Consider the following 17099-nt stretch of genomic DNA (forward strand, 5'->3'; position numbering starts at 1 on the left):
TATTTTCCACATGTAGCAGAACATATTGGCAGGATTCCTGGAGAGAACCCCTTTCAGACAACACAGAAGTGAGTGGTTTCCATTAAAATGTTCTCGGTGCAAGCGGAAAAAAACCAGGAGTTTCATCCAATTTGAAAGTGGTTGTATCTGGTATATTTTTTAACATAGCGTTCCATCTTTCTACCATCCTAGGATCAGAAGTTAACCACCAATACACTTGTGAAGCCTCTCGTTAAATACTTGAAGGAACATGTATTCAGAACAGCCTGAAATATTCACGTTTGCATAATGTCAGACTGCATTTTCTGTCAGATTCCACTCCAACACACCGCGTGGCGATCATAGAAGTGGCACAGTACAAGAGCTTGCAGATAAAAAACTATTTCTCTTGGTACCAGTTTAGCAAAATGCAAACCAAGTGTGGTTAAATATTGATTTTTGCAATGCATATTTTAATTCCAGATATGAATATCTAAGCCTTGCTATTGACTTTATAAGCTCATCCCAGACCTTTACTGTCCCTGTTGGTGCTTTGATCAGTTTAATAATCAGTTGGAATGGAAGTGTGAATCTCCAATAAATGGGAATCTCAATCTCTGATATTTTACAAAATATCCACATACAGACCTTATTAAAGTGAACTTCAGTACAGTATTCCGTAACATTAGGTTAACCAATACATCAAGTACCATGTAACTTATTAGTAATAACTGTGGAAACAAAACGGTGGTCACACAGTGTATATATTACATAAAGTATTAACGTGTCTCTACAATTGATATAATATTGCTGTTACTCATGTGAAAAGTAAAGATGTACGCCATCAATATTTTTCCAGCACAACACAAGCATTTCAAAGCCTGATGAAATCAAAAAAGAGTTTTGTCTAAGGAGAAGCAGAGACGGCCACAGTGGTTTCTCCATAAACCTGCCTGCCATGTAAACAAATCTTCAAAAAAATCTTCAAGACCCCCCCAATGCCTCCCTCTCCCTCATGCCCCCTGCCCTCCTGGCACTATACAGACAACCACAGTGAGATTGGGAATGGCTTTAAAAAGAGGAGCTAAACTGAATACCTGGACAGGACTCTGCTGAGCCACAAGACATTTGACAGTGTGAAATCTCTCACATCCCAGTAATGGACTTTATGTAAAGAAAAGACGGCTGTTATGTTAAATTAAGCGTGATATTCACTATGGGTAGTGGCCAAAGAAGAAGAAGAAGTCTGGAAGGTTAAATAGCTCTCTGGTCTTAAAGACTCCGCTAGGAACCCTTTGGAAAATGGAATTACATGAGAGGATTCACAGGCTAATTTAGTGTGGTGACTGGTATGAAAGGATTTTGGATGACACCTGAATGCCTTCTTGGAAATCAATTGACAGTCTGCTCAAATTTCATAGGAACTCTTTGATAGATTGCCCATGTAAAAGGTTTCAAGTTCATGTTAGCCAGCAATGATATTACAACTCACAGCATCAGCTGTGCAGTGTGATGTAGCCGAAAGGACAGTCAAAAGCAGTAAAATGCTAATTGTGCTTTAGGTCAAACTCACATCCGCCCCCCACACCTCCCTCCCAGGTTACCACTTATGCCTTAAAACCTGAGGTTGCTCTCAATGCGCTAAAACAAGTTAAATAATGATTGGACAAAGCAATATCCCTGCAAATCGTCACTGACCTTCACCGACAACAAATCGACCAATTAGCGATGAGGAGGATGTCGAGGGCTGGACCGTTGCACACGCTTGCTGCCTTGAAACGTCATCCCTTCTTTCACCCATTCACCAGCTCCACACAAACACTCTCCTCTCTTTTTTGAGACACTCTTTGTGAGTAATCTGAATCACTTGAGCAGACCTTGAGTCTCCCAACACCCCTCAACACACACAGACACCACTTTTCTTCTCCTGTTTTTTTCTTCCACTTTCCCTGCCAGAGTCTTTTCACTGCTTGTTTTGCGTCTCTCTCCACTGGCAGTCTGAAGAGGATGTTTGGTGTCCAAGGCCCTCCTCTGCTGTCCGGCCTGATTACAGGTCAGACTGACGACAGGTCAGGCTGATGAAGGCTGTGTGTGACTCACAGAGCAGCAGAAGGCTCTGGCACATGCACAGTGCAGGCACGGTATCCATGTTCACATCCATGTCCTGATGGTTTGGTGTGAATGGAAGACCTGTGAGTGCCTCTCATCGGCTCTGAGGTTGGCTGTGTTTGACTTCTAGTATACAGACAATGTTTTTAGGTCTGCATAGGTCCTCTGCATGGAAGGTAATCATTTCAAAAGTATTTTAAGGATATGCTTTATATACTGAATAATAAAAACAAACTGTACTGTAAAGGGTTATCTAGAGCTTTATATGAATTAACATGAGATCAATTAACACAGCATGGCACAGCTTATATATCACAAACAAACATGAAGGGTGTTAATTAGAACATTTGCTTGAGTGTGACCCAAAACAATGCATTTAAATACTTATGTCATAACACTAAAATTAGCCACACATCCATGGCCAATGCTCCCTGTCATACATTAGCTGTATGGTACATTACATTAGGTGTATGTCCAGGAAGGTTATATGTATTCATTAAAATTCAGACCAATGCACATATGTATATATTGTAACTGACGTTGCTGTGTCTTCTACTATATGTATGTAACACTGGGACATTTCATGAAGTTATCATCATACCAGGCCTCAGAAGGTGGTCTCCTCCTCAGCCGCCCCGAACCAGGGGGTGAGTCTGACCAGGTGTGGTCTAGGGTCACGGGGACGTGCGTGCCGCTCAGCGCTAGCCTCGGAACCGTAGGACTCCAGGGAGCTGAGGGAGCCTGTGGCAGAGCCGGTCCCCTCAAAGGCGTAGGTCCTCAGACAGTCAAACGGTGGGGCGTAGGGGTCTTGGTCGGCTTCCTCCAGCCTGTCCAGGATGAACTGGCTGAAGACCTCGTCGTCGGGCCCCACCAGATGGGAGTGGCGGAGGGACATGCGGATGCTGGCGGCCACCTCCTCCCTGCGGAGCCTCCGGTCACGGCGCCGGGGGTGGGGGCGGAGGGGGACGGGCTGGCAGGACGCCATATCCCCTCCTCCTCCTCCTCCTCCGCCTCCTCTTCCTGGTTCTCCGTAGCGTAGCACCTTTTCAGTCAGTCCCGGGCCCTTCTCCTCCTCCCCCTCCTCCAGGGCCTGCTGATGCTGCTTGCGCCTGTGTCTCCTCACTCCCAGCAGCAGCACACACAAAGCTGGAGACAGACACATGGGAGGGAAGCTTCACAGTTTCAACAGCACAGCTGGAGCAGAGAAGAGAGCTTCTAGGGTCTGGATAAACCATGGCTCCGTCGTCCCACCCACCTATCCCGCCCACCCTACCCACGTACCCCCTCTCCACCCCCACCCCTGCCCCCTCCCTACCCCTGTCCCCCTCCCAGCACGGGCATTTCGCTAATGATTTGGGTCGGGCCAGAATAAATTCTATCATCTGGGATTAATGTGAAAATCTTTTAACGAGAGGACAAATTAGATGCAATTATTTTTGCAAAGAAAATTATATTTGATCTCAGTCGTCGCCAGTGCATTCCAATTCACACACACACACACACATTCACTCACAGGAGGAATTCCTCCCGAGGGTTTCTTAACCTCAGGAATCTTAAATAGCGGATTGTCTATTGTAACTCGCGAGGACTGTTGCTTATCTGAATGTTATCTGGATGTTAGCCTAGCAAGCATGGCTATTAAAGTTTCATGGCGTGTGCAGGGGGAGTACCCCAAGCAGCGTAGGTCATAATGAATCTTCACACTATGCAAACCCACCAGTGTCCCAACACAACATTGGCACTGAGATATATCTACAGACACACTCATTGCTTGGAAATCTTGGTCAAGAAGAGCGTTAAGTGTTTTAACTGTTGCGTTAAGGGAACACTGCATTTGTGGAAGTTATGCTGTGTTATTCTATGGGAGTGGAATTGTCCATCTGTTTTGGGGGCAGGCTTCATACTTGCCGTGTTGATGTGGTGGCGGAGCCTTAGCGCACACTAACACAACAGATCTGCTGAGAAAGAATAACTTATAACTTTAACTTCAGACCATAACAGTTGTATTGGCATTGAACTGCAACAACTTATGTTACGCAAACACATGATACGGACTAAAGAGATGACACTGAAGAAGAAAAAAGCTATCACACAAAAGCTTTCGTCAAGCTCGAGATTCTAACAGAGTCCTTCAGAATCTCAATTTCCAGACCATCTCTCCAAAAACCTATTGATGCTGTTGAAAAAGACCCCTTCGCTCCTACAATTTCAATGGAATGAACTTTCCCCTTTTTCTTAGGGGAATAAATAAAAAAGAAAGCAAAAATCAAAAAACGAAGATGAGTTCAAATGAAGTCCATTCACCTGTGAGTGTTGCCAAGCAGACCAGCAGGCCCAGCATGGTCTGGAGGCTGACCCCCATGGAGAGCGCCAGAGCCTCCACTCCCCCAGACGGGCAGTGCCCCCCAGCCTGGCAGCTACACACGGTGATGGTCAGGGTGCTGGTGCTGGAGAGAGCAGGGGAGCCACTGTCTGCCACCACCACAGGCAGCTGGTACTGGGCACGATCCCTACGGGTAAATGAGCTGCGACGAGCCAGGATACTGGCTGTGTTGTCTACGGAGGAGACGGAGGAAGAGGAATGGGTTTAGGGAAAAAAAGGGGTTTGGGAGTTTAGGGTTCATTTGGGGTTTGGGTTAGGGAGGGGTAGGGTTAGGTAAGGGTTAGATTTCAGTGAGTGTTATGTACTGAAGTATAACCATGTGTAAGGTAGTATTCATACACCAAAACTGTGGGCCTAAGAACACTTAGCATAAGTAAGCACTGACACGGCTCAGCTTGTTCAGACAGGAAGCCTTGTCAGGTGTCAGCAGTGCCCGACCTTGGTTGTCTCTGATGGTGAAGTTGGGGTTGATGTGCTTATCTGGGACCATAGAGAAGTAGAAATGATGTCCCTCAGACGGCTCGTCAGGATCCACAGCGCTGAGCAGCTGGATGAGCTGAGGAACACAGGGACGGTGCCCATGGAAAGGTGGGAGGGGGCAGGGGGCACAGGGGGGAAGGTGTTATTCAGAGGAGGGGGGGGTCCTGCTTGTCATATATCACCATGAGGACTTTCTTTTTATGGGGCTCAACCTTTCATGGTTGCACCCCTTTGTGAAGATGTCACATCAATACGTTTCTTATAGCTTATCTGGAGGTAAAGCTTAGCCTTAGTGATAACCACATGTCACATTTTTTTACCCATTTGTCATGTTTGGCATTTCCTTTTTAATTCACCTTAAGTGCTTCAGACATTTTAAAAAGATTCCATCTGTACACATTATCACTTAAAGTGGACTTACTGTATGTGGACAATAAGTAAACATTGTCAGACCGACAAGTGAAATAGAGTGGAGTTCATACCTCGCCAGCTTGAGTTCCCTCACAGATATATGGCTGGTATTCTCTGGCCAGCCTTGGCGCATTGTCGTTTGTGTCCAACACTTTGATGAACACAGCCACCCAGGAGGATAAATGGTTTTGGTCTAGTGGTTATGAAGAGACAAGACATTTTGTTGGAGTCTATCATAAATGCTTTCTTAAAAGCTCTTGTCAAAACCGCTGTTTAAAGTGATAAATGTAACTGTAAGGTCCATCTTGAAATATGAAATACAGTGGAGATAGAAATGGATACTGGCAGCAATGTTTCCCCCCCCCCACCCTCCCCTTTTCCCTTCTAACTCCGAAGGAAGACAGAAGTATTGAACAGACTAAAAAGCAATAAAAACATTTGAGATCCCATTAATACTTTATTGTGCTCAGCCCTGTCTTTTAACTTTGTATTTGTGCTGTTCCACCATGGTTATCAGTAAAAAATAAATGATCTGAAGCAATGCACTCTAGATCTATTATCATAATGTTATTCAGTAGAGGTATTGATTTGTCTTACTTGTTTCCTTGGCTGTGATAGTCATATTATGCCAGGCTGCTGACTCGCGGTCCAAAGGTTTCGCCACAGTGACAGTTCCATTGTTGGGGTCTATTTTGAAAACTTTCCTGATATCGCTTTTGTCAATCGAATATCTTGAAGACAGATCACCAGGGCACACATTAAGGGAGCTGTGCTGTTTAGAGCACACACAGAGCAGAGAGGCTTCATAGAGAGATGGATTAGGAGAAACATCTCATTTTTCTCGCTCTGCTGACAGGGATCTAACTAAGATCTCCACACGACCCAAGATGACAAGACTAACAAACACAACCACAACAAAACAATATGCCAACATTAATGTATTCACATCATTTTTGGGAGTTGAACACTGCTACTGTTAGACACAATGGGGTTGATCTGTTACCACGCAGTTGTTAGTAAACACTATTTCAAGTCCATCAGTATGAAGGATGATGTGGGAATTGTTTCTTTAGCCTAGCTGGGTGCAGCATTGGTGGCTAACTTTTCCTAGGCCTTATCTGAAACAAATGTTATCCATGGAAAACATTTGAAAGTTGTGTGACTTCACCTCATTTACACCATTTGGTTTGTTACTGAAGCTTTACGATTAAAGGCAGAAATGCCGAACACCAGTCTCTACCTACACTCGTTAGTTAACTCTTCCCTTACAACAACATCCCCTCTCAACAGAGCTCATCAGCCAATTTCAACAGGAGCATCGCACCATGTGACAGGAAGCCTCAGTTGATCAAACAACAATGAGGGGGGGGAACAAACAAGGCCAAATTGGACACGTAAAGTTATCTCTCACATCATTAAGCCACCAAAGGCTGATTTACTCCATCTCACCGATGTGCCAATAACTTGACCCCGGGGCCTATGGTGAGCACTGTACTCTGACGGTGAAATGCGGCAGCTGCCAGTCCTAAGCAGTTCTGGGGAGGGCTAGGGGCGACACACCGTCACCACAGCAACGTGACGCACTTGCAAATGACTGCAGATCTGAATTCCATATGCCACCTCGTACAGCTCTTTATTACATCCCAGCGTCCTGCGCCTCTCCCTTTGTGATAATACCATGGCAATAGATAGAAAAGCCTGCGAGGTATAAAAATGGCCATGATTTATTCAGCAGGCCTCATTTCCTACTAAAGTAATATAAGATAAATATGACCATGTACAGGGTATCCACAGAGATCAAGGGTAAAAATGGATGCACCAAGCCTCTAACACTATTGGAAATGGAATGATTTTTCACCGCATGGAGGAAGCTGTCTTGGGAAGTGACACAACCCAACACCCTCTCCCACACTTCAACAGCACACACACTCACACACTGACACTACCAAACATGCACACGTGCACACGCACGCACACACACACACCCACACTCCCAACCCCCTATCCCCTAAACTGATTAACCAGTGTAGTGAAACATACTGTAGGGCAACCTGATAAGCAGTTACAGGGGTTGTGACAGATTAGTTTCCAGTTGCAGACTCATATCTACCTGATAGGGTTGTTGACAGCATCATTGTCCCTGGCGGTCACAGAGCCAACCACTGTCCCTACCACCACGTTCTCCACAACCTTCCATTCATATACAGGCGAGAGGAACACGGGAGGCTCATCCACATCCTCAACCACGATCTTCAGTGTGGTCCGGTCCTGGAAATCGTTGTAGCTTAGAAAACGCGTGTCCACGATGTTGTTGATGGCCTCAGCAGCCATTACAAACCGTCGCTTGGTCTCGTAGTCCAGGGGCTGGAGAAGTTCAGAGATCAGTACAACCCACTTGACTGGAAGCTACCTCGACATTCTACTGTTCCTTTGTTTGTTACTTTGTACTCTGTTGATTGGATTTGACGGCATGCTGCATGCCACTTTAAATGAATTGGCACTGTTGACCACTGACAGGTAAATAACAGCTAAACAGAGGGGACATTTACACAGAAACACACACATAGAATTCCTACAGATCAAGAGTGAAAAATGTTTTTTCAATCAATTTAATGGGCCACCAGCTGTGAGTTTGCACTTAACTGATGCTGCCTGTTTGATTGTCAAGATGACGCTGAACTAAAAACCATTAATCCTCTCCCAAAGCAGTTATTTAGCCACTTTTCACCTTCCCTAGCGACAAAAACAATCTAATTTAGCCACTAGCGACAAATTTAGCGACAAATCTTTCCGCAACGTAAAATAAATTGTACTTCCATGTTGTCATAGCCTCGAATCATATTAAGTTACACCTGCCCCCAGACACACACACACTGGTACATAAGCAAAAAGACGTTCACATATTTGAATTCCTATTTAAGACTATATTTGTCAAAATAAGATTGTTTTTGCCAAGATAACCCAGGCCAGGTTTTTACCTTGGCCAGCAAGACAACCCCCTCCTGTGTGACTGGGTCTGTCTGGATCCTGAAGGTGGCGCTCTCCTCCAGGTCCTCCAGACTGTAGTTCATCCTGGCGTTGACCCCCATGTCTCCATCCTCCGCCATGATCCTCCCCACCGTGGTGCCCACCATCGCTGACTCGGGCACAGAGAACGTGTACTGGTCTGGGGGCACAGGCAGGGTGAGATCCCCGTCACAAAGTGGTTTTAAAACTCGCCGGGGTCTCGTACAATCTGTGTTAACCAGAACACCACCCACTTCCTTGGGACCCCGAATGTGTTCTGTAATGATTGACATTGTGAAACTAAGGATGCCTGGATATCTGTTCAATAGACTTGAGAACAGGATAACTGAGTCAGTAAGGAGAGGCTGCACTGTTGCTGAAGATGATAACAAGAAGAGAGGAGATCATTTATTTGGTGGGAGTCAATTTGTGGGAGTCAAAGATAAGTCTCTGTGAGTCTATACAATCTTGACCTGACTCTAATAAGAAGATAAGAAAATGTGATTATGTGCTCTGGTGAGGCTGTTTGGACGAGACCAGACAAACAACAAACAACAAAATATTTCAAGTCTAGTGAAACTTGAAACTTTCTCCCACAAGTTTACTTGTATACTGTGTATTGTTTACTGTATTCTCTTGCAGAGTGAGAACCCTCCTCATTCTACAAGGGATATCAGAATAGCATGCATAGTTAAGAGCCCCATCCTTGTTTTTCCATTTCTGTGGAATTGATTTCTTCCTAAGGCCTTCATTTGGAGAGGTTTATCTCTGAGAAGGCCAGGTTTGTTTCCAAAGGTCATGACAAATGTCCTTTCATGTGTGAATGATTAAATTCATCCAGCCGGCTGGCGCACGTCTCTCTCGTGCACACAGACACACACAAAACACACACACGCAACACACATCCACAACCTAACCTATACTGTTGCAGCAACACAAACACACACACACAGTACTCTGTTTTGAATTGTAGAGTGAATAACGTGGGGTGATACAGCATTGTTGGGGCATGGTTTGAACCCAATCCCGACCAGGCTCGATAGCTGCATTTCGAAGGCATTGCAGCTGGTACTGCCGGCATTTCAATGTGTTGCGTGTGCGTGTGAGTGAGTTTGATTGAAGCCACTCACTGTGCTGGAAGGTGGGTCCGTTGTCATTGACATCGGTCAGGCTGACGGTGACAGTGGTGGAGGAGGAGTATCCTCCACTGAGCCCCAGCATGTCTTTCACCTGCACCACCACTAGGTAAAGCTCTCTGGCTTCCCGGTCCATGTTGGCCCATGAGGTCACGATGATGCCTGGGCGGGGTTGGGGGTCGGACAGTTAGATTTTGATAACTTCTTTATTGTCGTCAAAGAACTGGAACGGATCCTGAGCTTATAACTCTTAGCATCTTGTCTGACAGTCTTAGCACATAACATAACCTCACAGGTAAAAAAAAATACAGCACCCCAAAGGTGTAAAAATAAAACAAACAAACAAAAAACTGACAAACTGACAGAAAGGGAGGGTGGGAAATGTTCAAACACAGGAAACTAGAGAAGGAAGGATTGAGACAGAGGTTCAGGATGTCAACAGAATTAATCTGTGGGTGGTACCATTTTTGTCTAAATGTACCTACTTTCTGGCTCACTACATGCCCAGCTCAAGTACATATCAAAAATGTGTGTGGAGAGAAAGTACTGAGTGTACCATCTTATATGTTCTTCATTAAATGCATGAAGTGAGAAGTGAAATGAGTGGTCAAAAACTATACTAAAAGAGTGCAATGGCCAAATGGTTCAAACAAGAACCTCAAGTTCATCAAGGAGCTTCTCCAAATTTTCAAAACCAACTAAAATCAAAAAGTTGAAAGGAACTCAAAATATAAATGTTTCATCTTTCAGGGTGTGTTCAGAAGTTTCAGGTACCTGTCTTAGGCTCCACAGAAAAGTAAGGCTCCCCCTGCAGGATGGAGTAGATGAGTTTGGCGTTGTTTCCGAACAGGGGATCATCTGCATCTGTGGCTGTCACCTGGGCAACAGTGGTTCCTGCAGTGGGGAGGAGGGGGGAGAACAGGGTGTGGGAGGGTGAAGGATTGGAGGAGCAGAGGGGGAGGGGAGAGATCACACGGCGCAGACTTGGCTCAGGTTGCAGTTCCAGTCGACGGGGGAAATAAAGTGATTATGCCACAGTCCCGTGGGTGCTGTCTGTCTGACTCGGGGGGGGGGGGGGGGGGGGGCATAGAGTGGGCTGCTGAGAGGGCAGTGGAGGGGGAGGGAGGTGAGGGTGGAGGGGAGGAGGGCGAGAGCAGCCTTTCACAAACCACTGAGGCTGTGCAGGTGTGCGTGACAACCTCTCCAGCCCTGCTGTGCACATCTTTCTCGCTCCCTCTCTCCTCCTTCTCCCTCCCTTTCTTTCTCTCTGCCAACCTCCCTTTATAGCCTTCCTTCATTCTCTTCCTCCTCTCTTTCCTTCTTTTTCTCTATTTCTCTGCCCTTTTCTTTGGCACTTTTTTCTCACTTCCAACGACTGACACTATCATTCTCTTTCTCTCCACTACATTCTCGCTATCTTCCGCTGTCTGTCTAGTGGTCTGTGTGTCTATCTGTGTGGGTTTTTCCAGTGACCACTCTGGTTCTCCTTTTCTATCTCTTAGCCATGGTATTACATCTATGTCTCTCTTTCTCCGTACCCCCACTCCGTTTTCTGTCTCCTTCCCTTCTCTTAAGCTTTCTTCCTCTCTCTCTTTCTTTTTCTCGCTTTCAAGTGAAATGCATTATGATTTATTACGAGTAAGATATTATTCGCCAAAAAGCAGATTACATATAAATTGAAATGGTAATGCTTGTGCTATGGAGCAGCACTGGTAATAATAACATTATTTAAGGAAAAATAAATCATACGAAGGGATTTAGAGGTGTGATACCTAAACCAATACTTTAACTTCCTGAAGGACGGACAGAGAACATTGTATTTGTGGGACAGAGGAAGCAGTTTCCTCTACTTTCTAAAAAGGATCTGATGAGACTATTAATTTTGAATTGGTCTCATTTTAAAGCTGCTGACTTACCTTCAAGCCTGAGCGGTGGGACGTAATAAAATAATTGGGTGGAAATATAATTACAATCACAAATTCCTTTGTATCTGAGTTTTATTCGAATAATTTGAATTATATTTTGCTATACATATTACAGTACTTGGTTCATTCTAACCTCCTCTGAGTTACTTTGTTAAATGTATAATTGAATGACAATTTCAACTATTGTATAAATGCAAATGCACATATTAAACTACTGTAGTTTCTTTCACCAGGGTGGCTGAATATCAGACAAGAAAATATATGTTTATAAAAGATTTGAGATGACAACTCAACGTACCGATAGGACACATCTCAGGGATGCTGGAGATGTAGGGCTCGTTCTGAAACTGCGGGACGTTGTCGTTGATGTCTTGCACCTTGATGATGAACTCTGACTGGGGCTCAACAGGTTCCTCAGTCCTCCTGTTGATAGCTTGTGCCTGGAGGACGTAAAAGGCCTTCTCCTCACGATCCAGCCTCTGCAGTGTCCGGATCTCGCCGGAGAACTCGTCGATCTCAAACACATTCCCAGCTCCCTCACCTGCCAGGATATACTTGATAGAGAACTCCCCTCTATCATAGTCAGATTTAAGCTGGGGGAGAAAAACAATTTGTATTTAAATGTGTTTGCCTAACTAATAGGGATGCAGGGCAAAATGCAGGAAAAAAGGTCCCTGAAGCAGAAGGCCATTCAGAAAGGTTCAGAGTATCGGCTGGTACCTGCCCAATGACGCGAGGAGTAGGGTCTTCTTCAGGGACGAACAGCTGCTTCCAGATCCAGCCTCGTCTGAGGCGGCGATGCGTGGAGCCTGAGCCAGAGCCTGGGGAGAGATGGTCAGCTTCCACACCCAGCAAGGCTCTCTCCTCACCCCACGCCCAGCAGGTTATCATGGACAGTATAATAACTATGGCCAGCGCTCCAGGGCTGCTCATTCTCACGGTCCATTGGTGCATTTTCTCCTGTTATTATCCCGCTGGTCCAGAGCACGGAAGTTGCAGGTGTCACTGGGCCAACACCTCCGTGCCACCTTTCAGCATCACAGCAAGGTAGCTTGAAGATGACCACAGAGGGGCAGTCAGCCATCCACACATGGGCTGGTCTCTGTGCGCGCCCATACCTCTAAGAAATAAACATTAAGGACCTGTGGTGAGTTGTTTCTTGGTCAAAGCCCTCAAATGCCAGGCATCATTGCTATTAGAGACCGCGATTAGCCACACTGAATGCGACCATACAATCTCTCACTCAGGAAGTCCTCTGCCAAAATCACATTTCACAAGATCATGAACTTCTTGTTTATATCCTTTTTTCCACCCCAAGTTTTTTGGGGGGAGGTCCTGACATCACATCCTGTGAGGAATAAAAGTCTCTTTGTTGAGGCTGAGAACAAGACAGTGCTGTCTGTCATGAGTGGGACACAGACAGCATTACTTTAGTATGGGCACCACAGCTGACTAATGGACAGCTCTAATTGAATCACCCTATGCCGAGACATGGATTATAGAGACACATGCTTTTGGAGAAAGAACTGTGATGAAAATGAATGCTCCAATTATAGACCCAGTCCAGGGTCAGAAGCATGAAGAATCCTGGTGAACAATATCCGAAAGCTGTCCAGCAACATCAGAACAACTGCACAACATCATATCACATCAAATGTTTAAATATGCAAATGAAATTGCACTGTTACACTGATTTAAAGTACTTTATGGTGGTCCGAAACTGAACTTCTTACGTCAAGTAGCCTTTGCTTGAAATTTCATACATCACATATATTAAAAAATAAGACTTTTATCTGTTCATACATGGAATTCATTCAGAAACAAATTTGCCCCCACAGCAATGAACAGAAGTAGAAATCAATAGTAACGCACTACAAAGAAGCTAGTGTATCAAATTTTCCCCCAAAATTATATAACACTATTTTCTTCTAATCCTTCCATTTTCATTCACTCAGAACTGCACACCTAAAGGTTTTTTACATTTGTTTGTCCATCACACAGACTTAATTTGTTCCAGAACTTTCATTCCTCTGCCATTTGATAGAGCAGGTGTGTGATTGGTCTGCAACGGAATCCAATAGTCAATGTTCTCTCCCGATGTAGATATTGGCCAGCATTTCCTCTTAGGTTTTCTATTTGTGGAGTATCTCAGATGGCTGGTTGAAATTAGACTCAGAATTGACAGTTAGACTTAGAGATTTAACAGCTAGCTTTGAACAGGCTGTCCAACACATTCAACAGATCAACAAATTGGATTTTGTTGTTGTTCAATTTAAATCGTAATCTTTGACTACCAACCAACCGCAAATGGCTCCCTCCCTAATATTACACAATACATATGTGTAATCCATCCATTTATTAATAATCAATTTACAATGACTGAACATAGTGATTTCACTCAATTGAAAAAAATCTTATTTTAGCTGATCTACTTTATCTATAGATTAACCATTGGTTGAGGTAGGCTACTTTTAGAAAATGTATTTTCTATAATATAAGATATGAAAATCGAATAGCTAGGATTTGTTGCAGTAGTAGTATCAGTATTCATGTTTGAAGAATGCATAATGTTCTTGTTTAATATAGTGATGTTGAATTGGCTGCCAAGCTCAATTTAAAATGATGGGATGGTAAAAATCAATTACTAATGCTTGATTTCCTTTCTGAAATTCAATTTAGTTACTCAATGTGAGTGAGTGAGAGTGTATGTGTTTGTCTCAATGCAAGTCTCAACCGAGCATATTCATATCTAGGAGCCTTGTGGAGTGACAGTCCAATTAGTGGCCAGTGAATCGTGAGCTAATGACGGACTTTCCTAGAGCTGCTAGGAAACCGCCTTGGGCCAAAACAACAGACAACAGCCCCTGACATTACAGAGAAGAACTCTCATCTGCCAATGTTTAGCATCTCACAAGTATGCCAACCGCCATCAGACAGGAACAAGGCGCCCGCCACTGTGTTTGGCACGGGTCGGCATGTTACACTGCCCGGTGGATTCTGAGATGGTCACCTGACAAAATGGGCACAAAGTGAAGGATCAGACTGAAGGCAAAAAGAGAGCTTGTGGACAAGCATCTTTTAAAGCCCTTAACATGTCTTGTTATTTAGATAGATTTACTGTCTTACTGTGAAGGCCTATGTTATTTTTTTCATGCTTAGTATCAACAGCACTGACAAGAAAACAGGATACTTTTTAACAAATAATGACCGGTTAGGGAATCGGGCTATTAATCGGTACCGGTTCGATTCCTGGTCGTGCAAAATGATCTTGTGTCCTTGGGCAAGGCACTTCACCCTACTTGCCTCGGGGAAATGTCCCTGTACTTATTGTAAGTCTGCTAAATGTAAATGTGTTTTTACTCACGTTGTATAAAATTATGTTCAAATGTATTTAGTCTTATTTATGGTTGGTAACCTGCTAGCTAACCTGAAATATATTTTATGTGAACTGAGAATATACAGTTTTGATGGGGAAAAAAATAGATGAAGTCTTATTTGAACGTTTTAAAGTACTATACATTGCATGAGGTACCACTTTCCATGTTTGACATTAACAAACTGTTATTTTTTATCAATGAAACATGCCAACATGTATGCTGTATGTACCATGTTTAAATTTAAACTGAAAAAGTAAGATAGAAGGAAGCTGGCTGAGAAATCACACTTACGTAAACTCAAGGAGTTCAGTGAAACCTGGCAAAAATCAGTCAAGAAGTGCAAACGAACACTGGGATGTACCCCTCTGAAAACTCAGAGAGGGGTCTATTTCCTTCAAAGACTTTCTCACCTCTTGGGTTGAGAACATGCCGCTCTGGGATAGCTGGCAGCTATTCATTACCAATAATAGTCTTTCCTTCCATCTGAGTATACCTCCTGCAGCCTCCACATACACTGTTCCAGCACATGACAGACTGTGAATTAGACCGGGTCTCACAGTGTTAAGCACAAGATTCAAAGAGACCAGTACTTTATTTCCTTTTATGAAGATTCTGTGGAGCTCCCTTTACAGACATATTACAGTGTGGTCATGAGATTTTAACAATGGACTGAACAGACACTTGGAATCAACAGAACAAGAAAAGTTGTCTCGGGTGTTGACATCTGTACGCAACCGTGAGGCCCTTTGAGAAATTAACTGTAAAACGAACAATATATACAACAACAAAAAACACAAGCAACACTGTAACGACAAATGCTGTCAGAGTAAAAAATGATTACAGTAGCGGCAACACAACATCGTTTCAGAAACCACAAGTGTTCCTCTGAAAAGTTTCACCTTCGGTTTTCTCGAGACAGCCTAACAATCGACACGGCACTTTGAAGGACCAACTGAAGTAACACAACCATCCAACCTCTGTTCACTACTTACTCCAGATCGCTGCGACTAAACACTCTGTAATTGGTCATTGGGGAGCCCATGTTGGGACTTGTTGTTTACAGTTCTGCGCGAGAAGACAACGACATCCAGCCCCCCTGTATCAGGACCAGGGTGAACCCAAGCAGAGCAGGAACACTGGCACGTTGTCTCCTCGTCACACTCGTTCCCTGTGATTAGAACTTTCCATTTGTTTGTTGTTTTGTGTACGGCAAAATTATCTCTGTGTGGGATTTTTGAAAGATTTTGTAAATTTCCAGGGACTTGACTGTTCTTTGGCATCTTTTCTCCTCCCAGACAGAAATATCATTTAGAGAGCCTCATTAACGAACCAGAAGCTTCAAATTTGTCCACTTGTCATGTAAATTCATTAGACTGTCAGATGGTGAGTACATTCAAATGATAATGATTACCATGAAAACTATTATTAGTGTTGAATTGCCGTGAAGACCACTGAAGTCTGTATTATCCAGGGGATTCTATGAAGAGCTATATCAGTGACGACCACTAGACAGACAATATGATGAACAGTTACTGGTTCATTGAGAAACAGTGAGGTCATTTTCCAGCAATGGAATCCACTGTGTCCGAAAGGCCACAGTGAGTTTCAGGACAGGCCGCATACACAGCATCTATTGTATTTCTCCCTGTGTATAACACATTAACTTGTATTTAAGTATTTTGTTACGTTTTACGTTGATATTAAATAAAACACACAGGGAAACTCATTGCCATTAATCTCATAACAAACTGCCAATGCATTCATTTCAAAATCTGTATGATTGAAAATGCAAAGACGTAATATTTTTCAGAAGCATCAGTCAGTAAGCACCACACCCACCTTCAATTGTGATTCTGCTGTCCCCTAAACCACTCATCCCCAGCGGCTGGCAAGGAGCATCATCATGGTGTAAAAGAAACCAAACGAAGGCTTAACTACAGGCCCTGATAGTGCTGTTCAGCCTCTCTCAACAGTAGGGGCAAATATACATGGTTCTCACAAAGTGTAATCCCCTTCACTGACATCCTCCTCTTCTTCTTTTCTGACCACTTTTCTCTCTCTCTCTCTCTCTCTCTCTCTCTCTCTCTCTCTCTCTCTCTCTCTCCCTCTCTCCCTCTCTCTCTCTCTCTCTCTCTCTCTCTCTCTCTCTCTCCCTCTGTCTCTCTCAAACATCCTCTGGAAGAACAAACACAGGGAGTATTGTCAGGGTGCACATCTGACCAATGCTGAACACTCACAGCCTTCATTGCCATGCAAATAGTCACAGCCTGGAGATACAAATGGATTTCTATCT

General features: G+C 44.0%; 1 protein-coding gene across 3 annotated transcripts; it reads right to left on the bottom strand.

The window, feature by feature from the left end:
* On the bottom strand, positions 1-16842 carry cdh19 (cadherin 19, type 2). Of its 3 annotated transcripts, XM_084702532.1 has the most exons (14): positions 16646-16842; positions 12369-12549; positions 12150-12250; positions 11728-12022; positions 10279-10398; positions 9499-9666; positions 8341-8528; positions 7473-7726; positions 5960-6093; positions 5434-5555; positions 4910-5027; positions 4393-4644; positions 2690-3234; positions 1-2253 (listed from the first exon to the last, which is right to left on the bottom strand). In XM_084702532.1, exons 2-13 carry the CDS (start codon positions 12511-12513, stop codon positions 2696-2698), a joined length of 2436 nt encoding a protein of 811 aa, XP_084558658.1. In that variant the 5' UTR covers positions 12514-12549; positions 16646-16842; the 3' UTR covers positions 1-2253; positions 2690-2695. The 3 variants fall into 3 exon arrangements, with proteins under 3 accessions (XP_084558658.1, XP_084558657.1, XP_084558659.1); XM_084702531.1 differs by lacking the exon at positions 1-2253 and having other exon boundaries at positions 2281-3234; XM_084702533.1 differs by lacking the exons at positions 1-2253; positions 16646-16842 and having other exon boundaries at positions 2281-3234; positions 12150-12522.
* Positions 16843-17099: the final 257 nt, after the last annotated feature.

Source organism: Hypomesus nipponensis, chromosome 8 (genome assembly GCF_054491055.1).
Source record: "Hypomesus nipponensis isolate SF chromosome 8, ASM5449105v1, whole genome shotgun sequence".
NCBI classification, from domain to species: Eukaryota; Metazoa; Chordata; class Actinopteri; order Osmeriformes; family Osmeridae; genus Hypomesus; species Hypomesus nipponensis.